Genomic DNA, 20,570 nt, shown 5'->3' with positions numbered 1-20,570 from the left:
TGAATTTTTTAAATTATGGCATCAAAATCATTTCTTGGCCGGAAACTTATGTATACCTTCCTGATGATATGTCTCAAGAGGAGAGATACTTTCAGAATAAACTAATGGTCTTTTGGAAAGTTCTTGGCTTTGGTGATGGTATTTAGCCCTATACATTTGCATCAAAGAAGTTGAAGAGAAGTTAAATAGAGACCCACCTACTAGTGGAGGCCACCGCAAAAGAGGAGGCATAATATTTTTGATATGAGGAAAGGTGGGCTTCTCTTTTTCCTCTTACGTAATTATAAATTAGTTATTCTATCTACTTTTATTTATCCCTTATATTTGTAGACAAGATGGGCTGTTACAAGATGATACTTTTGATGAAGAAGGCATCTAAAGAAACTCTTTCTCCTTCCAAAGTCGCTACCTTGGTGGTTTCAAACGGGACTTGCTCCCCGTGCAACCATGATGTTTCGGCCTCCTTAAATCTTCCTTTCTCGGAGTGGCCTATGATGTATAATTCTTATAACCACCCTTCTGGCGAGGATGTCTTGAGCCTGCCACCAAGGATAATTGGTGAAGGCCATCCGCTGGGAGATGATGGCTTGTGATCCGATATTCAAAAGGCCTCAATTCGTGGAACCGTATTAGGGAAGGTCAGACCATTGAGAAAGCTATTCATTGAACCCGGAAAATTTGTCAATGGGGTTCTTGGCTTGTCACTAGGGAATTCTGGTCTTTTCATTTCTCCAACAAGGCAGATAGTCGTTCGTCAAAAAGAGGTGGCAGAAATGTCATACCAGATGCAAGTCTTCTTAGATTTTGGAGCTGCATGAAAGGGGACTTTTTCACCTAAATTTCCTAAGGGTAAGAAAAAAATTCCCTAAAATTAAGTATTAAGGGATAGGAAGCCCATAAAAAGCATGTCTTGTATACATATGTTGTATCAATTTAATGTGATTGAAATTAAGTGTTGAAAAAAATTGCTTAGATCTTCCTTTGTCTTCTCATTAGTGTGAATTTATTTTAGTTTATGTCCCACTAGAATATTTTGTTTTCTAGTTTGAATAATCCAACCATGGAACAAATATGACGTTATCAACATCCTCATTTGGAAACATGAACCATAAAATAATTAAGAAATTACTTCAATATTTTGCAGAAAATAATTCTATGAAGATAACATATACCCTCCTAGAGCAACAAATGTTCAAAGATGATTTTTCAACTGGTTTGGTGATTCAAGAGAACTCTCTTCCTCCACACCTGTCTTATTGCATAGACCAAAGAATGTATAGCTTTTCAAGGCAATACAACTGGCTCAATTCTCCATATATCTCTAGCATACTCATGAATTGTTCGATCACTGCTGAATTTATACGAGCCAGCTGTGTTCAATATTGACATTTTTGTCCATTTCTGCAACAAAACATCAATATGTTATGGTTTGTACATTTTAATCTTAATAACAGATTTGACAAGGTAATAGACGAAAAAATAATGTTTTGTGCATGACTTGTTGTTACTTACTTTTTGATCGCGGTATGCCTTGTCAACTTCCTCTTGGCACTCCAAGTAGCTAGGGAAGTCCTTGCCAACAAGAAAATAATCAGCACGGCCATAGCCTTCATTCCCTTCCAATGATCCTATCAAATCGTTATAGTTATAGGTGCCAAAAACACCACTTCTAACATATGACTTCACTTCTTCAAACCGTGGGTCTGGTACAAACTGCGTATATTATACAACAGGCCACATTATATTGAGATTATGATACGTAATTTTGTTGGCTTCGACTTAATTAACAATGACTTAAAGGATCTATAGAAGACTCTTTGAACGTTAGTTAATATATCTTGTGAAAGAAAAGAAACTATTGCACTTTAACCAATTATTCTAGTTTCTGATTGTTTTAAAGCTTACCTTTCCCTCTGCTCTTTCTTTCCTTAACCCTGCAATTTCTTGAGCTCGTGCGCCAAAAAGAAAAAAGTTGTCTTCTCCAACTTCTTCTCTTATTTCAACATTAGCCCCGTCGAGAGTTCCGATTTGTACACATCCATTCATTGCAAATTTCATGTTGCTTGTTCCACTGGCCTCCATACCAGCTGTGCTGAACACACAGAAAAAGCGAAGTCAGAAACAAAAACTGCTAACATTGATTGGGAACAAAGTGTTAATATTTTGTTTCAAAAAATTATTTATCTATACCTGATATGCTGGGACAGTTCACTGCCAGGAATTAGCATTTCAGCAACACTGACATTGTAATCAGGAACAAATACAACCTGCAGATTAAGACAAGGAACACGATTAGTCTTATGAAAAAGTAGATAATGATGATAGTTTGACTTATACCTTCAAAAGATCTCCGATCTCTGGATCATTGTTAACTGTGGCTCCTACATCTGTGATGAATTTTACAATCCTCTTGGCTTGAACATATGTCGCAAATGCTTTCCCACCAAAAACGCAAACCCGAGGAACATACAATTGTTTTCTTTCCTCAGTACTCAACTCTTTCATTTTCTTGTAGCGATAAACAATTCCCATGATATTCAGTAATTGCCGTTTGTATTCATGGATACGTTTCACCTGAAAATAGACGTGTCATATATTACTAACCATGAATTGAATGTGTTAAACAACATGCCATTGGAATTTTTATGGTTGTCCCATTTTAGGAGCAAGAACTAATACTTGTTCCATGAAAAGTGAAAATATACACTCTATACATGAAACATTACCATTGTTGCTCTTATTCAAGTGTTAACTAAATCAGGATAAGAAATATTTGAAATTCTTGATGGCGGAAAACCAACCTGTACGTCAAACATTGCATTGGGACTGACAACATAACCCGTTTTCTCTTTGATAAATGATGCAACCTTAATCTTGTTTCTTCTCTTTGATCCTATCCACTCTAATTGTAAATCTTCATTATCTGCAAACTGTTAGAAAAATTTATCCATAAGGATGGAATTAAAAAAAACGAGAATTTGAGCATAAAAAATATGTGATGGAACATTCGACTAAGGAATCACCTATAATGCTTGTTGCCATTTTCAAGTTATACTGTAACTAGCCATGTATATATGATATATATTCATTAGCCAACTGTGGAAGTTATTACAGAGAACTTTTTGTAATTCAGATATTGTTCACAATGTTTAGTTAAATTTATTTACCTTGCGAAGTATAGCCAATTTCTCAAGATCTGTTACCCAGTCTTCTGTTCCAATCCATTTGGTTATGATTTTACTAAGATCGGGATTACAGAAACGGATCCATCTTCTAGGTGTCACCCCATTTGTTTTATTCTGGAATTTCTCAGGCCACAACTGTCAAATGAACGACAGAAAATTTAATATCTTATTTTATGGATGTATGTATTTTGTAATCCCAATAAATAACTGCACAATTAAAAGAGAATGAATCTGCTGGATTTAGTACCTCATAAAATTCATTAAAAACTTCCTCTTTTACAATCTCACTGTGAATCTCAGCTACTCCATTCACAGAAAATCCACCAACAACACATAGATTAGCCATCCGAACCATCATCGGCAGTTTTGGATCAACTTTGAATGTCATTTCTATTTTTTTCTCTACAACAGGGTCTTCCCTGTCATCTTCTTCTTGTTCCTCTTCCCCCGCTTCATCACCTTCTTCTTCGTCTTCATCTTTCTTGTTTATTGCCTTTATATCATTATCATTATCATCAACATCAATTTCCTCAACAGGATCAACAGCCGGAATTGTATTATTAATCAACTCAACCACCGAATCAGGCAACTCAATATTTTCAAGTATTCTCATCTTTCCGAGCTTTTCTTGCAGCATGTTAAGATCACCAGTCCCATACTCAGAAATAATTTCATGTATAAACTGGTTAATAAAACAAAGATACCAGACATTAGATATAGAATTTCATAAATAAGACCATGTGATGGCCATATGAACTAACAACAATTTGAACACCAATGCCACATAAGTTTTTCAACATTACCTCCTCATCTACCTTTCTTATTATTTCCACATGTCGAGGAAGTAAATCCTGCAGAAGCGTCAAACTCCACTTCTCTAGTGCCTCTGGTAGAACTGTGTGGTTTGTGTAAGCAACCGTTCTAACAAAAGAGCAATTAAAAGCGGGACCAATGTAAGTGTAGTGATCAAAGTAGTAGTTATATTGTGACTCTACAAAGCACCACGGATACATTAGAAATATTACTTCGGTGAAGCTGTAGATTTTGAAAATAGAAACTCACTTTATTTCTATAAGTTCGCATACTATACTTGAAAAAATGTAGAAGCAGTACTACTTAAATCAATTCTACTAAAATTCTAAGTACTTAGAAGTCCTAATAATGGCTTGATATCTTCAAATATAAATTGGATATACAGTTGATGTAAAAAGAAGCACCTTTTAGTAATATCCCAAGCTTTCTCCCAGCTTAAACCCTTAACATCTATTAGGATCCTAATCAGCTCGGGAATGCAAAGTGTTGGGTGAGTATCGTTCATTTGTACCACCACTTTATCTGGGAGGGTCTCCCAATTTACCGTCCTTCCTGATCTCTTTTCAAAGCGTGCAATAATATCCTGGAGAGATGCTGAGCATAATGTATATTGTTGCTTTAGCCGTAGAGTCTTTCCTTCTATTGATTCATCCCCAGGGTATAGAACGTAACATATCTGATTACAATGAACAATAAAATATATAAAAAAGGAGCATCACAAATGATTCATGAAGATAGTCGACTGAACTTAGTTTTCTGTAGATGCAAAGAAACCTCTCTTGATGATTTAGATCTAAGATAGCGGTGCCAATACAATTTGAAACAAGAAGCAAATAAGGTTTAACTTCATATTTGTGCAATAAATTCTCAAATCAGTAGTGGATATTTAAAATCTTCCAGAATCAATAAGTTGAAAGGAAGATACCAAACTTAGATGCAGATGTATGAATCACAAAGAAACAAGGCTGCCACAGACCTTCTCTGCATTCTTCATGGCAGCGTATGCTTTGGCATGATCGCCAGTATTGAAAGCTTGCAAATCGAATTCTTCAGTTGAAACTTTAGTGGACCACAATCGCAAGTTTACGGTGGTTCTAGTTTTGTATCCAGGTATCGGAACATCATATGCAACAGCCGATATATTTTCTCCTCCAGTCCACTGTTTGCTTCCATCTGGCCCTGAAATAACTTCTCCATAGAATCTAACTGGATAAGAAACATCGTTTCTCTGAATTTCCCAGGGATTCCCCATCTATAAAGAGAGACATCAGTCAGTGAATCTCACTGCAGAAGAACTTGCAAAGCTTCCAAAAAGAATGATAAAAGTTAGAACATTTAAAGAACAACCTTCACTAATATTATGAAGATTTGGCTTCTAACCGATTAGTATAAAATATCGATATAAATAACAATACCTCAAGCCAATTTTCAGCAACTTCCTCCTGACCATCCTTGGTCATAAGCTGTTTGAATAAACCATACTTGTATCTAAGTCCATATCCCCATGCAGGGTAATTCAGTGTCGCTAAGGAGTCTAGGAAGCAAGAAGCAAGCCGGCCTAATCCTCCATTCCCAAGAGCAGCATCTGGCTCCTGTGGATTGTATGTGAGTTTGCTTTTAAATAAGTTCTGATTAATTATTTGCTGTATATCCATATTACTAAATTAACAAGACTTAAAATGATAATAGGAAAATACCTGATTAGCCACATCTTCTAAACCGTAACCAAGCTTTCTGAGGGCCTCAGCATAAGGACCTGAGAGTTGTAAATTCCCAACTGCATTTAACAATGCCCTACCCTTCATAATTGGGGAAAAAAACGTAGTAATGAAAATTAATTTTCATTTGCAATGTAAATTAGCTGCGTCTCATAAAGGAAACTCAATAAAAACCTGTAGATACTCCATAGACATGTAATAAGCTTGTTTAACATTAATTCTCTCATAATACTCATACGTTGCATTCCAATTTATGATGAGGGAATCACGGACACTCTCTGCCGTAGCAAAGAAAGCCTTACTGGGATCAAACTTGTCGGGTGAAAAAGATGTGGTGAACTCAGCATGATATTTGATGCTTGAAGCTATAGCTGTAGAATCTGGTATAAATTCGTTTGAAGTGCCTGCAACTGCAAGTGTTAGCAATAAAGAACTAATAACATGTTTGTACCAGCTACTGTATGAATCAGCTAACCATAATGTGCACTGAGGGTTTAACTCTATAAGCTTAAACATAACCATGGTTCCCACTCCTTACTTTTAAGAACCTTTCAAAACAATGCACTAGTAGCAACCCATTAAACCCAGCAAAATTTCCCTAAACTAAAATTCCTGCAAGCCTGGCTGAAAAAGTGCTACTCCTTAAATTATAAGCATGAACTTCCTGAATAATATACGAAAACGAAAAAAGAAGTGAAGTGAAGAAAGAATTACAAAACAAAAGCAAATGTAAGCTAGCAACCTTGTCCAGTGAGTGATTCTTTCAGTTCCTCCTTTTTGTTACTGGCAACATTCCTCACACACAGCTTTCTTATAGATCTATTGGAATTTGACTTTTTGATGATAAACAACTGCCAAATATTGTTTCTTTGACCGAAACCTATGAAGCTTGATTTGGGATGTGAATGTAAAGGCGGGTTGGAATGCCTGCAGGTTGTTGAGAAAGGTAGAGCAGACATTGCTGCAAGGCTTTTCTTGTTCTGTATGTATGTGTCTCAGAGGAAGTAGTATTCAGCAGAACAGAAACAATGTTGTGTTATTTTGACTTGTGATTAGGAAAATGAACGAGTGAAAGAGGAAGTGTGTGTGTGTGTTATCTTTATTGAGTATATCTTGGTATTTGAAGAGGATGCTCATATCATCATATTAAACACGAGCTAAAATATGCTGTCATTATCCATTTACCCTTTTGTGACACTAGTTGGTTGGTCCTCCTTCACGATCAACAATCCTCACATTTTAACTGCATATACATAAAAGTTTAAGCTTGTAAATGACCAAATCACCCCTCAAATAATTGTTTTTCTGTTTTTGTACGTTTGGATGTTTGTTTTACGTTTGGTCCACGTATTGATACTGCCATGCTGGATTATTATCAAAATATGGCAACTTGGACAGAAAAAAGTACTACTTTTTTCATTATCCTTACAATCCTATACACGAGAAACTTAATAACAAAGAATGAAAAAAAATGCTGAGTAACTTCTATTCAAAGTCCAGCATAGAGATAAAGCGGGAGAGAATATAAGGCCATTTATTGTGCAAGAAGTATGCTCTATCTGTAATTCATATAACTTGAAAATTATACAATAACAAAAGTCACTACAAGGGATTGACTTAAATGGCAAGTTTTCAGCTAGAAAAATTGCATATGTACAAACTTAACTCCCCAAGTATGCCAGGTTGCAACTTAGGGGTTTTGATATAACAATGTATGCCAGGTTGCAACTCAGGGGTTTTGATATAACAATGTATGCCAGGTTGCAACTCAGGGGTTTTGATATAACAATTAACGGTGGTACTGAATTCAAATATCTTCCTATAAAAAAAAAAAGTTCATACAGTAATAACTAATTATGTTTCCTCAGTCTTCACTGGAGAAAAACCAGTCATGGACTCCGGCTTCTTCCTGGCATGTGAAACGAAACCAAGAATGTATCCCAAAAAGGCTCCGAGCACCAGTACACTTCCTCCTTGGACATACCATGACAATGTGGATTCTTCAATCCGACCTTCAGGCTTAGCAGTAGCAATACCACCATTACCATAACCATTGACAACTTCTCCAGATTCCAGAATTTCCATTGTGTCATGCACCTCACCATCATGGTTTCCAACATAAGAAATCACAAGCTTCTGCTTTGTAGCTGCCAGTCTAATATACCCAAACTCACCCGCGCGGTACAGAGATCGTTTTGGTTGTGGATAGATTGGGAGATTGGGATGATTAGGTCTTGGTTCCCAGATGGGTTGCCAGTCTTGCCCTGCCATGCCAATCACAAGATGAACAGTATATCCTTTTTCTCCTGCTTTCCGGCCCACATGACTTCCACAAGTGTAGTTATTCAGCGGACAAAATTTCTCGTATCTATGAACATGACCCCAAAGAGCAAGAGTCACATTGTTATTCACCAACAGAGGTTCCAGGTGCTCAATCATCTTTCCTCTCAATGCAGCATCCCTAATTTCATTGCTTGTTGTGTACATGGGTCGGTGCCCTTGGACTACTATAAAAGGAGTCTTGTTTCTGTCAACTGATTCTAAATCATGTTTTAAGAAGTTATACTGGTTGCCCCCGGGAAGGAAATTGGTCTCTGTAGATATATACACAAAATGTACAGCTCCCATATCAAATGAGTAATAAAGATTCCGAGTTGCTGGAGCTACAGTTCCAGTGGGTTCTGAAGAGTTTCCAGGCATGTTGAACCTTAAACTGTAGGGTATACCACACTCACCACCCCCATCTCTTGCATAACCAGCCCAATCAGGTTTCCATGGCTGTAAAGGCCAATCATACTCATGATTGCCAATGCATACATGGTATGCCAATTTGGTTGCAACGGGTTCAATTTGCGCGAAAAAATGGTCCCACAACCACGCATAACCTCTTGCATAACTGATGTCTCCAATGTGTGACACAAAGGCGGGCTTGTTTCCTAGAGCTTCAACATCACGGAGGATCCACTTCATGGTTGATATGCTTTCATCTTGTGTCCGCACAAATGTATTGTATGGTGTAGCTGTTCCCATGTCACCAAAAAGGAAAGCTATTGTTTCATTTGAATCACTATTCCTTGACATAAAGCTGTGAGTTGCACTCCAACCTCCATTGTCATTTCCAACCTGGCATACAGAAAATACCATAATCCAAATTAAGTTCTGGTGACCATATTACTAAACGATTTAATGAATCAAACTTGAGACTTCAGCAAAATATGATTTTATCTTACTATATATTCATCAAACAATTTTTTGACATATTAGAGTTTTCTAACTTCTCAAGTAGAATAGATTTCATCTCTATAATGGATTCTTATTTCTAACATCAAACTAAGATTTAATAGTTTTTACTTCTTAATATGGTTCTGAATAAAAATGTGTAGCCAAACATAGTTGGGTTCTACCTTTGATCACATAACAAATCAAACTAAAGAGCAGTAAAAAGCACTCGAAACTTCAATGACAATCAACATCCCTCGAAAGCGGAAGCTAACAATCATCTTCATCATGAAATGAAGACAATGGTCTGATCGATGTCAATTTGACAAAAACAAGGAAAACCATATACAAATTGAGTTTTGAGCCACACATATCCGTATTACCTTCTTTCTCTTGAACCAACGCCGATAAAGTCATCTTTTCAGTTGTTATGACAACAAGGACCAAGCTTCTACTCTTAAATGGCAAAGTAAAGTTCATTGTCATTGGAGTTTCAACTGATTTTTAAATTAATCCTCGGTGTTAGTGTCGGTGTCGTGTTTCATATGTTCATTAATAATAGTTTTTTCTTTCCATAGAAAGAAATACACACATAATCAAAGTAAGAAACAAAAAATATTTATTAAAAGCAAAACCTAAAAAAAGTAACGTCACGGGAAGCACAACACAGAGAAAGCGAAAGAGAACCTTATAGTAGTATCTTTTTCCTTTGCTCAAACCAGTAATCAATGCATCATGTATATAACCAGGATCCCTCCAACCAATGCTCTGATTCGCCGGAGCATCACACATATGCTCCCTCTCATACCTCTTCACAAACGCCACAACCTCACCATCCAGCTTATCCTCCCTCTCCCCATACCTAACATAACTCTCCTTCGGATCCCACGTCACATACAAAACCCTCATAGCATCCTCCTCATCCGCGAACGCAAGATGAATCTGCTCCGGTCCCTTCCCCGAAGCAAACGAAACCTCCTGAGAGAACCCGAGAAGGTTACGCGTCTGCGGTATCGGGTTCTGGTCGTGATCTTGACGCTTAGGGTTGATTTCGGATTGCGTCCATCGGAATATCCGGAAGGAGTAATTTGATCGGAGGTTGACGAGAGGGAGTGAGAGGGAGCCGGAACCGTTTTGCCATGTTGGTGATTTGGAGAGGAAGAGGTAGCCGATGAAGTTGTCGTGGGAGGAGGTTGGTGGGGAGTAGATTCCTACCCAGTCTAGCTCCGACGGGGATTGGATGCCGGACCACCGGATTTCTACGGTGTCGCCGGATTTTGATAAGGTGGTTGGGGTTACGGTAATGGAGGGTTTTGATTGGGCAGGGTTTGAGGTGAAGATGAATAAAAGAGAGAGGAAGAGTACTTTGTGAGGAATCATTGTGATTTTGTGAATCGAAATCGTAATGGGAAATGAATGAAATTGAAGATGAAATGGAATATGATTGTTCAGTGTTGTTCAAGCTTCATCTTAATCCATTTGGTATATTCTTCTTTATGATATTAAATTCTCTCATGTTTTGTATAAATACGTGCTATTAGTACTTAAATTTATTACATTAAAATTGAAAATATGGAGTTCTTTTTTTACTAAAATATTTTCACTTCTTTTAAAAACGTTAATTTTGCATGCTTAAATTAAACTTTATATTATTTTAAACAAGCGTACTAATAAGTAGTGTTAGAAAAAATGTCGAAGTTTTAATACAAGAAAGAGAAGCTCTCCCCTCTCTCTAGCCTATTATCGGGTATTTCCTGATTCTTTGTGTTCTTTAGTGATGGAATGGAAACAAGCTAGGAGGAAGGATTTCAGGGGTTTGGTGACTATGTGGGATGCTTTTCCAGTCGATTTGAAGATTCAAGAAGTGAGCTTTGTAGGATCACCTATTTCTTCTTCTCGAAAATCCCTGACAGAGTAAGGGGTGGAGGACATTTTTGAACTTTTCAGATGCATAGGCGACATTGTGGAGCTGGTGATTGTGCCTAGGTTGAACAAGTTAGATAAACGTTTCGGGTTTGCAAGATTCAAAGAAGTGAAGGATGGGAGGTTATTCGCAGTCAAGCTTGACAATGTTATCATCAATGGCAAGAAGATCCATGCTAACTTAACGCGATATTTTAAAAAGATGGAAGGCAAGTATAAACATGTGGATAACACTCCTGTTAAGGATTACGTCTATAAATCGTTGAGGGGTCCAGGGTTAGAGGGGTGCGAGGTTGTTTGCGGAGGTCGTTTATTCTTCCAAAGTGAAGGGGTATACACAAGAGAAAGCTCAATGCTATCTTAATTAATCCTCGTTTTTGGAGGATCTGGATAGGTTCAAGAAGGCTTATGTTGGCATTGTCTCAAACCCTAGTATGGCTTACAATATCCATACCAACTTTGAATTGGAGGGTTTATTTTCTGTTAAAGTTACTCCAATGGATGCTAATCTATGTTTGTTAGAAGATTTTGAGGAGGGGTTATTGATAATTTAATTAAGGAAGGTAAAAGCTGATGGTCACAATGGTTCACTGAGATAAGATCTTGGAGGGATATAAACGTTGATAAGGAGAAAGCGACTTGGATTAGGGTGTATGGTATTCCATGTCACGCATGGAGGTTTGAGTACTTTGAGATGTTGGCTAACATGGTAGGAAAATTTGTTTGTTGCGACGATAATACTCTGAATCCTGAGAATATGGATATTTCCAGATTCTTGGTGAGAACTATGTGTGTGAACGTCCTCAATGAATCTTTTAAGGTCAACATTGACGGGGTTTCATTTAGGATTAAGTTAACTGAAGATACGTATGGCCCTTTATGTTTGATGGTTAATCCTAAGTCCTTGAAAGTTGGGAGAGCAGATTCTTCTTCTTCTAATTCTGAGGAAGGAAGAATTTTTGGGGAAGACAGTCTGTATAGAGGGGAAGAGGCTTTGGCTAATTCTTTGTGTGATTCTGATGGCGTCAATGCGGTGGTCTCAGAAACAGTCGGAGGAGTGAATTTACCCATACAGTCTGGAAGTAAGGAGTTTTTGGGGAATCAGGATATAGGTTCTTCTCAAAAGGAGGTTCTGAAAGGCGGCTTGGGTAATTCTGATGTAGCTTTATTATCTTCAAAGGAGACGTGTGCAGGTGTGAATGTTCATGATGGGACTCGGTGTTTAGCAGATTCAATAGGAGGAAAAGAAGACACCTTTTTGTGGACACCTTTTTTAAAGAAACTGTTAATATTATGTTTGGCCCAATTATTAGAGGCCCAAAACTCAAAAGCATTTATGACTTTACTGGGCCTTACTCTAAGAAGAAGAAAAGGCTTTAAAAACGGGCCTTAGCAGGTGAAAGCGGATCGACAGTAAAGAGTGATTGTGGTCTTCAGAAGGATGATGATTTCTCTTCTGGTTTGAAAGATGAGGTTGAGAAAAAGGTTGATAATTGTATCTCTTTTTTATCTTCGAAGGTGTCTGCGGAGGATGTTTTGTTCTCAGCTGGAACAGTGATATGTTGTGAGCCTTTAGTTCATAATGATTTGGTTAAGTGTAATTCGAGATTTTGGGAGCAAATTGATTCTAATGTTAGGAAAAAGGTTTGGGAGGTTCTTGGGAAGGTTGGGGTGTTTAAATTAGAAGCAAAGGAGGATTTCTTGAAAAAAAATAGGGGCAATGGAAACTAGAGATGAAGAACATTTTGGTGAAGAAGGTGGATCTCAAAGAAGGATTATGATAATTGGATCCCTTAACATTAGAGGGGGTGGCTGTAGAGTAAGGAGAAGGAGGATCATCAACATTATATCTATAGGTAAGGCGAATATTTTCTTAATTCAAGAATCTATACTAGACTCTGTTGATTTTATCATAGCTAGGTTTTTTTTGGAAATATGAAAAGGTGGGGTGGTCTTTTTCTGGATCTCTGGGAGCTTCAGATGGTCTGATTATTCTGTGGAAGGAGGGTATGATAGAGGTTATATCGAGTTTTAGGGGTGGAGGCTTCTTGGGGATCAAGATTTGTTGGAAGGGCTTATTTGATTATATAGTGAATGTATATTTTCCTTGTGTGCTCAGTCTTAAAAAGATATTGTGGTGTGATTTGTTAGCTTGCAAATCGAATTTTAATGATGGTGAATGGTGTATGGGAGGAGATCTTAATTTGGTTTGTTGTTTGAGGGAGAGGTTCGGGTGTTCGGCAGCAACTAGATCCTAAAAAATGAGGGGGTTTTCTAGCTTTATAGCATAATCAAACTTGATAGATGTGCAGTGTAGTGGTAAAAGATTCAGCTGGTTTAGCGGAGATGGTAAGGCGATGAGCACAATCGGTAGATTCCTCATTTCAGAAGATATGATCGAAAGGTGGGGCATAATTAGTCAAAAGATCGGTTCTAGGAATATTTTAGATCATTGCCCGATCTGGATTATAATCAACCAAATTGACTGGGTTCCGAAACCGTTTATTGTTAATAATGGTCAGTTCGATAATAAAAAATTTCTTCCGTTTGTTGAAAAGGTGTGGGGATCTTTGGAAGTTTCTAGCCGTGGAGACTTCGTTCTGAAAGAGAAACTTAGGTTATTAAAGGAGATTCTTCGTACATGGAACCGCGGCGTCTCTGGAAAGGTTGATTTGGAGATTGAAGAAGGGATTTTGAATGTGAATAAGGAAGACATATTATTGGAGAGCTGTAGTGGTGATCAGCATAAGGAGGTGGTTAGAAAGAGGGGTGAGACTACTAGCTGTATGTGGGCGAAACTTAGGAAAAAAGAGAATTTATTATTACAGAAGTCGCGGTTGAGGTGGGATAGAGAATGAGATTCTAATTCTCGTTATTTCCATAGTATTATGAAGGAAAGAAGGAGGATGAATTTTATTGGTTCAGTTTTAACGGAGGGGGTATTGTGGACTCGGTGTGTGGGGTTAAGGAGGAGGTAAGGAGGTTCGTCTTTGAGAAGTTTGTTGAGTCGGATTTCCATCGTCCTTATCTTGATGGTATCCACTTTCTAGCTTTTTCTCTTGAGGAGAGTGTAATGCTTTGTCTTCCTTTTACAAAGGTGGATATCAAGGATGTCGTGTGGAGTTGTGAGGGTTCTAAGAGCCCCGACTCCGATGGCTTTAACTTTCTCTTTATAAGGAAGTGTTGGTCTCTTATGAAGGAAGACTTCTTCAGGTTCTTCAAGGATTTTTATTCTTATGCGAGACTGTCCAAGTCCATTTCTTCTTCGTTCCTTACGTTGGTCCCCAAAAAAGATATTCCTTTGGATCTTGGGGACTACTGTCCGATTTGCCTAGTTGGTTGCTTGTACAAAGCCCTTTCGAAGTTTCTAGCTAATATGCTTAAAAGAGTTTTGTGTTCGATTGTTTAAACCTGTCAGAGTGCCTTTGTTCCGGTTAGAAAACTCCTGGATGGGGTTCTTGTGGCGAATGATGTTATGGACTATGCTTCGAAGGGAGCAAATTATTGTTTGTTATTCAAAGTAGACTTCGAGAAAGCCTACGATAAAGTGAGTTAGAAGTTTCTCTTATATATGCTTAGGAGGTTGGGGTTTGGGGAAGTGAGGATTAAGTGGATGGTAGTTGGATGTCGGTGTTGGTGAATGGTAGTCCTACTAAGGATTTTCCTGTTGGTAGGGGGCTTAGACATGGTGACCCTTTATCTCCCTTTCTTTTTGTTTTAGTGGCGGAAGGCCTTATAGCTTTGGTCAAGAAAGTTTTTGTGGCGAGTTTAAGCTTTTTATGGTGGGAGATAATTGCAAGGTGGATATTCTGCAATTCCCAGATGATACTCTTTTTATCGGGGTAGGAATTTGGAGGCAGGTGCGGGCCCTTAAATCGGTGTTAAGGGGTTTCAAAATGGTTTCGGGTTTAGGCGTTAACTTTCACAAAAGTAAATTAATCAGGATTAATATTAGTGAACATTTTTTAGTGGCAGCATCTAACTTTCTCTCATGTAGGATTGAAAAGAAGTCTTTATTGTTCCTTGGGATTTCCATAGGCATTAATCCTAAGCGTATTTCATCGTGGAACTCTTTATTACTCAAGATACGTAATCGATTACTCAATTGGAAAGAAAAATTTATTAGTTTAGGAGAGAGGGTTACCCTTCTAAAGTCGGTTCTTTCTCCTTTGGCGATTTTTCTTCTTTCATTTTACAAAGCACCAGTGAAGGTTTGTAAAGATATTGTGAAGTTACAATCGAATTTTCTGTGGGGAGGAGTTGAAGTTAAGAAAAGGATTCATTGGGTAGGGTGGGATAATGTTTGCTTACCAAGTACGAGAGGCGGGTTGGGGCTGAAAAATATTGGAGAGTTCAACAAAGCCCTCTTGTTGAAATGGAGGTGGAGGATTATGCAAAAATTTTATTTTCTCTAGAAAGATTTACTGAAGGCTAGGTACGGTTCTATTGGAAGCTACATGTTTTCGGTATCTAGTTATTCTCGTGCCTCGTCTAATTCGGTGTGGTGGAACGATATCGTGGGGTTGGAATCTAGTTTAGAGGATTTTTCTTTTCCGGCTAATTACAGGGATGCTGCTGGCAATGGCATTTCGGTGTCGTTTTGGTATTGTGTTTGGCTAGGTGACTATGCTCTTAAAGAGAAATTTCCTCTTCTTTTTTCTTCTGTTAACAGGAAGTATGGTTTTATTGTTGATATGGGAATTTAGGTGGATGGTATTTGGGTGTGGAACAGTTGGGGTTTAGGAGAGGAATTGCAGGTGTCGATTCCTAGCTTAGTGCAGAATTTCTTTGTTGTTTTGAGTTCTACTGTTTTGACTCAGGATGGGGTGATTCAGTGAGGTGGATCTCGTATGTTCAGGTTGGTTACATGGTCTGTAGCGAGATAGGTTTGCTTGCTAGTAGGTGGATTGGCTTTACTCTGAATGCTAGCTGTACCGATGTGTTGAAATTGGTTTGGAGTTCATCAGTCTTGTTCAGTATAAAAGTGTTTGACTGGAGATGTATCCTTAATAGATTGCCTACGCGAGACCTCCTTCTCCGTATGGGTATTATTTTAGATTAACAAGACCGTCATTGTATCTTTTGTAATATCGAATTAGAATTTCTTTTCCACCTTTTTTATGGTTGCAGTATTATTAGAAATGTTTGGATTAATCTGGCGAATTGGGCCGACATTAATTTGGGAGTCTCCTCTTAGTTATTTGATTGTTTCTTGTTATGGTATGGTGGATGTGAGAGGAAAAAGGTTAAGAGGAGTAAGAGGATTTTGCTTTGGTTAGCCGCGACTTGGGTTATTTGGAAAATGCGTAACGATATTATTTTCAACGAAGGCGTTTGTATTGTGTTTGGCCTGGTGTGGGAGATTAAATTGAAAGCGTGGAAGTGGTCGTTTGTAGGTGAAATTTCTTATTCCAAATGCAACTTTTACGAGTTTTGTAAGGACCTGTTTTTCTTTTTGACATAAGTGTCACTTTGTTGCTGAGTAATGAATCCCGGCCTCTATCGCGGTGCTTCGAAGCGGAGAAGTACCCCGCCGCGCGATATTCAGGGTGCAGAGGCGGAGATGAGATAGTGGCCGCTTCAGCCGCTATACCAGGTCGCGGGTCTCATGAAATTCCCAGGCGGAGAGGCTCCGGTTCTTTTATTTCTTTAAAACATTTTCTGGACAAATGGAATAAGCAATCTGTATGAAAGAAGATGAAGTTTTTGGTTGGAGTTAAGGCGCAGACAAAAAAGAAAAGAAAGAAGATGAAATGGAGACAAAAATATTTAATAAATAAATTAATGAGAGAATAATGATTGAAAAGTCAATTTATTTAATAGGTGATAAAGTGCATTGGGAAGTAAATACTACTCTACTAGTAGGTGATAAGTGTTACTAGTACTCTGTTACACAATAATACCACGAAAAGGCAATGCCAACAGTGTACAGCTATATACTACATAGAGTATTTTAGGGGCTATTCAAAATATAATAATATAGTTATTATTAGGCTTAAATGCGCCTTTGGTCCATGTAAGTTAGCGAGTTCTTAATTTTCATCCCTGTAAATGTTTTTTGTCTGAGTCCTCATATTTCACTTTCGCGTTCGTTTTAGTCCCTAAAATCAAAATCCTTAGGAAAATCCGCAGGAAACCTACAGATTTTCCCGTAGATTTTGGCTTTAGGGACTACACCGCAAGCAAAGTATGATATAGGGACTCAAACAAAAAAAACTTACAGGGATAAAAATCAAGAACTCGCTAACTTACATGGACCAAAGGTACATTTAAGCCTTATTATTATTATATAATAATAATTTTTTATAAGGAAAACAAATAATAATAATTATTAATTCTCTATAACTAAAATAAAAAATAATACATAACATTAATAGAAAACATCATGGTATTTTAAACTCAAAGGACAATAAATTAAGCCTTTTATCTTTAAAATTGTTATGAATTTATGATTATTTAATTAATTTAATGTTAAAATTTAAAAAATATTTTATTAAACTATGATAATTCTTGTGCATATATATTTTATATTAAATATATTAGTATACGCGTCACCGAATTAACGCCCGTTCTATTCCGCGTTCCCGTTCCTTTCCAATTTTTTAGATGGTCGCGTCGCTTCGATATCCGAGTTTAACAATAGAGGATTAAGCATTATTCTTTGTTTGACATTAAATTTTATAAGTATTTTATGAGTGTTGTGAAATTAATTTAGTATTATATGATATATGTTTTATAGATTATTATATAAGTATTAGTATATGAAAAGTTATCGCGCTATCCGGGATCTCACTATTCCCACTTTTAGGGGTCGGCCGCTCCGCTATCCGGGATTAATAACTCTGCTTGGTTGGGAATTTCTCTTTTTTGGTTTTCCAGTTTTTCCCGACTTTTGTAAGTGGGATTGAGTACCCCTAGTACTCCTTATATTGAATCTTGCTTATAAAAAAAAAAAAAAAAAGGAGTAGTGTTAGATTTTGTTGATATATATATTAGTGACATGGTTAAATACTTAATTAACCTCAATTCATATGCTTTAAAATTTACACATAAGTTATCAACCTATCCATAAATGCTTTTTAAATTTAACAAAATTACACTTTATAAATGGCACTACGTAATCTCATAATGTGATAAAAAAATATTTCTCATAGCCTATCAGTTCTTGCCACATTGCCATTTTTAGGATTCAAACATCATTTCTCGGGTTGGCATTTGTCTTGGTTCCATTACTCTACTACCTCATTTTTTCTCCATTCATATTTTCACTCAAATCAAATTCCAAATCTCTCTCTCTCTCTCTCTCTCTCTCTGTGTGTGTGTGTGTACTTTTGCAAGAGAGGCAGATTCTCTTTCCATTGTCACCACCTTCTTCATCAATATCAGGTAGGTGTGGAAAAATACCTCCGACTCGTTGGACATGTCCGTTTTGCCTGCACTTTTCTGCGGGACGGGCCAATATTTTAGGCTCGCAACCTCTAATATGTCTGCCCCATTTTTTTGTGGACACGGGCATTTACATAAAATTTTACATTTTTAGGCTTAAAATGTGCAAAGCCTGCAGGCATTCTCCATCCTGTCCTCATTTTTTGCGGAGCGGACCATGGTTTTAGCCCCGCACCATTAACTATGTTCGCCTCGCCCTGCTCTGTTTTTTTTGCGGGCTTTTGTGGGGCAGATGTTAACAGGGTGGGCATGCCTGTTTGCCTCCCCTAATATCAGGTACTTTTCTCCAAATTCCTTCTTCTTCAACCTCCATTTTCTTCATTGCATTAACTCCTTTCTTTTGTACATTATTGCTTTCTTTTACTTCACCTCTTCCATTAATGACTCAACTCATCAATCCTACTTATGCTTTTGCTTTTGCTTCACTTTGTTTGATAAGGAATAGAAAATAAATACTCTGTCGCTTTTGTTTTGATATTCCTTCTCTCTGCTTCACAAATCAGTTTCTCCTCTTAATTATGTGTTTTGTCTTCTAATGTTTCAGTTAAGGTTTTCACAATAATGCTCAAAATATTTTTATACCAGACTGCATAGATATGACGATTAGGGTTTCATTGTCCATGGTGAGTGTCTGTTTTCTTTTTATTTATGATTTTATTGTTTGTTTTCTTCTCAAATCTGTTTGGAAAAATATCTGGAAAACTTGATATATCTACTACTAACATTGTAGAAACAATTAATATACTAATCAGAGAGAAACGATTTACTCAGATACTAAAAAAATCCCAAATCAAATGAACAAGAGAGACTTTATGTGAACAACGAGATTTGTGATTTTGATTTCCATCAAAAGTCTTTATGCTTGTGTTGTTTTTCTAGGTTTTATGTTTTTCCATATAATAAACTTATGAGACTAAATAATTTTCAATCAACATAATGAATCATAGTTGAATACCATGATTTTGTGGCACGTTCTTAATCAGTCAAATAAAATTTATAATTTATGGTCTAGGTTATCAAGTAGGATGTTATTTTATCAAATCACTTTATTTTTATATATTTTGTTAAGTAAAAATATTTACTTCATTTTGGGGATAAACTATAATGGTATGTTTGATGTAGATGTGAAGACTGAAATGTCCATTTACTGCATTTAGTGTTTACTGCATTTTGCAATTTGGTCATACTTTCATAGGGACACATTGGTAAATCATAGGTTATTGCATTTGCAGGTTGTATTTACTCTTGGAAATGACAAATGCTTTGTGTGGTCAGATGGGTCATATGGTGGCAGATTGTCAAGGTTAAGGCTAAAAGAAAATTCTGGGGGAATTTGATGAAAAATGAGATACTATTGTTCCTAAAAAAACAACAAAAGTCTCTCTCCTTCACTCTCCCCCCACTCTCTGCTCACTTCTCTATATGCTAAGCTTTCTATCTGGTTCGCTATCTCTATTTTCAGCTTTAGTTCTTCGCGGTTGAACTGTTGTCAAGTATGTTGGTACGTTTTACATATTTTTTTATTTTCTGTTTTACAATGTTTTACATGTTTGCGTTTCATTAGTTTCACATGTTCTTACTTTTTGAGGAATATATAACATTTTGAATGTTGTCAATGTTTCACTTTGTTTTAACAATGTTATGGCTATTCTACTCATTCCGCATATTCAAATTATGTTTCAAGCGTTGAAGACTTCTTTTGAGAGTGGACATCATAAATTGGGTTTCATGAGAAAAGGGTACCTGAGTCAAAGCGTGTTCACAAAAATTGACGTGGGCTCAGTAATTGACGTGGCGACATCTAATGGTCAGAAAGCGTGCATCCATGGTGAACCAGACTCAAAGCGTGTTCAAAAAAAATTGAAAAGGTCAAGCCAATTAAAGCATTTAATTTGGCACAGTTTCATTGGTTGAAGATGGACACGTATGTCATCTTCAACCTCCAGCCAAAATTTCAAAGGATTTTTGCAGAAATTGTGGATCCTTCAAGTTGTAAATTTAAATGCTCATAGTGGTATCATTTAACTCGTCTCACCAAGATGATCTCAACCATATCCTTGCAAAATATTTATTTAAACCACATCTCAGTCGATTTGAAGAAAATCAAAAGATGTGTAAAAATGAAATTTGAAAACAGAAGCATCAAACAAAGCCAAACCTCAAAATTAATTGTGCAGTGAGTATCAATGAGTCAAGAACTTCATGTTAGCCACAAGTTTGAGTTGAATTGATGGAGATTTCTACCTGAACAAAGTAGAGAAAATTT

At 37.0% G+C, this 20,570-nt stretch overlaps 3 protein-coding genes across 4 annotated transcripts; 1 reads left to right on the top strand and 2 right to left on the bottom strand.

Annotated features, from left to right (window-relative positions):
* Positions 1 to 1,077: 1,077 nt before the first annotated feature.
* On the bottom strand, positions 1,078 to 7,065 carry LOC131602476 (alpha-1,4 glucan phosphorylase L-2 isozyme, chloroplastic/amyloplastic-like). 2 transcript variants are annotated; one of them, XM_058874600.1, is made up of 15 exons: positions 6,459 to 7,065; positions 5,891 to 6,126; positions 5,696 to 5,797; positions 5,414 to 5,590; positions 4,975 to 5,250; positions 4,403 to 4,674; positions 3,989 to 4,106; positions 3,433 to 3,867; positions 3,168 to 3,320; positions 2,802 to 2,930; positions 2,338 to 2,574; positions 2,191 to 2,267; positions 1,906 to 2,092; positions 1,513 to 1,713; positions 1,078 to 1,401 (listed from the first exon to the last, which is right to left on the bottom strand). In XM_058874600.1, exons 1-15 carry the CDS (start codon positions 6,673 to 6,675, stop codon positions 1,285 to 1,287), a joined length of 2,934 nt encoding a protein of 977 aa, XP_058730583.1. In that variant the 5' UTR covers positions 6,676 to 7,065; the 3' UTR covers positions 1,078 to 1,284. The 2 variants fall into 2 exon arrangements, with proteins under 2 accessions (XP_058730583.1, XP_058730584.1); XM_058874601.1 differs by having other exon boundaries at positions 5,891 to 6,120; positions 6,459 to 7,064.
* A 207-nt stretch (positions 7,066 to 7,272) lies between these two features.
* On the bottom strand, positions 7,273 to 10,443 carry LOC131602477 (probable inactive purple acid phosphatase 2). Its single transcript, XM_058874602.1, has 2 exons — positions 9,623 to 10,443; positions 7,273 to 8,839 (listed from the first exon to the last, which is right to left on the bottom strand). The coding sequence occupies exons 1-2, from the start codon at positions 10,313 to 10,315 to the stop codon at positions 7,571 to 7,573; spliced, it is 1,962 nt and encodes a 653-aa protein (XP_058730585.1). The 5' UTR covers positions 10,316 to 10,443; the 3' UTR covers positions 7,273 to 7,570.
* A 1,121-nt stretch (positions 10,444 to 11,564) lies between these two features.
* Positions 11,565 to 15,564, top strand: LOC131605433 (uncharacterized). The gene is made up of 7 exons (XM_058877788.1): positions 11,565 to 12,017; positions 12,377 to 12,523; positions 12,802 to 13,065; positions 13,171 to 13,627; positions 13,753 to 14,071; positions 14,580 to 15,239; positions 15,333 to 15,564. The coding sequence occupies exons 1-7, from the start codon at positions 11,565 to 11,567 to the stop codon at positions 15,562 to 15,564; spliced, it is 2,532 nt and encodes an 843-aa protein (XP_058733771.1).
* The last annotated feature ends 5,006 nt before the right edge of the window (positions 15,565 to 20,570 follow it).

Source organism: Vicia villosa, linkage group LG5 (genome assembly GCF_029867415.1).
Source record: "Vicia villosa cultivar HV-30 ecotype Madison, WI linkage group LG5, Vvil1.0, whole genome shotgun sequence".
Taxonomy (NCBI): Eukaryota; Viridiplantae; Streptophyta; class Magnoliopsida; order Fabales; family Fabaceae; genus Vicia; species Vicia villosa.
The sequence above is the reverse complement of the archived record's forward strand: the minus strand, read 5'-3'. Positions and strand labels throughout refer to the sequence as shown.

Excerpts from the sequence above, each read along its gene's own strand:
- LOC131605433 (XM_058877788.1), top strand. The coding sequence starts at position 11,565 with ATGGTAGGAAAATTTGTTTGTTGCGACGATAATACTCTGAATCCTGAG. Across the intron at positions 12,018-12,376 it reads GCGGCTTGGGTAATTCTGAT|GTGTCTGCGGAGGATGTTTT; the intron begins GTAGCTTTATTA and ends TTATCTTCGAAG. Across the intron at positions 14,072-14,579 it reads ATGAAGGAAGACTTCTTCAG|TGGCGGAAGGCCTTATAGCT; the intron begins GTTCTTCAAGGA and ends TTTTTGTTTTAG.
- LOC131602477 (XM_058874602.1), bottom strand. The coding sequence starts at position 10,315 with ATGATTCCTCACAAAGTACTCTTCCTCTCTCTTTTATTCATCTTCACC. Across the intron at positions 8,840-9,622 it reads GAAAAAGATACTACTATAAG|GTTGGAAATGACAATGGAGG; the intron begins GTTCTCTTTCGC and ends TCTGTATGCCAG.
- LOC131602476 (XM_058874600.1), bottom strand. The coding sequence starts at position 6,675 with ATGTCTGCTCTACCTTTCTCAACAACCTGCAGGCATTCCAACCCGCCT. Across the intron at positions 4,675-4,974 it reads CCATGAAGAATGCAGAGAAG|ATATGTTACGTTCTATACCC; the intron begins GTCTGTGGCAGC and ends CATTGTAATCAG. Across the intron at positions 2,093-2,190 it reads GAACTGTCCCAGCATATCAG|CACAGCTGGTATGGAGGCCA; the intron begins GTATAGATAAAT and ends CTGTGTGTTCAG.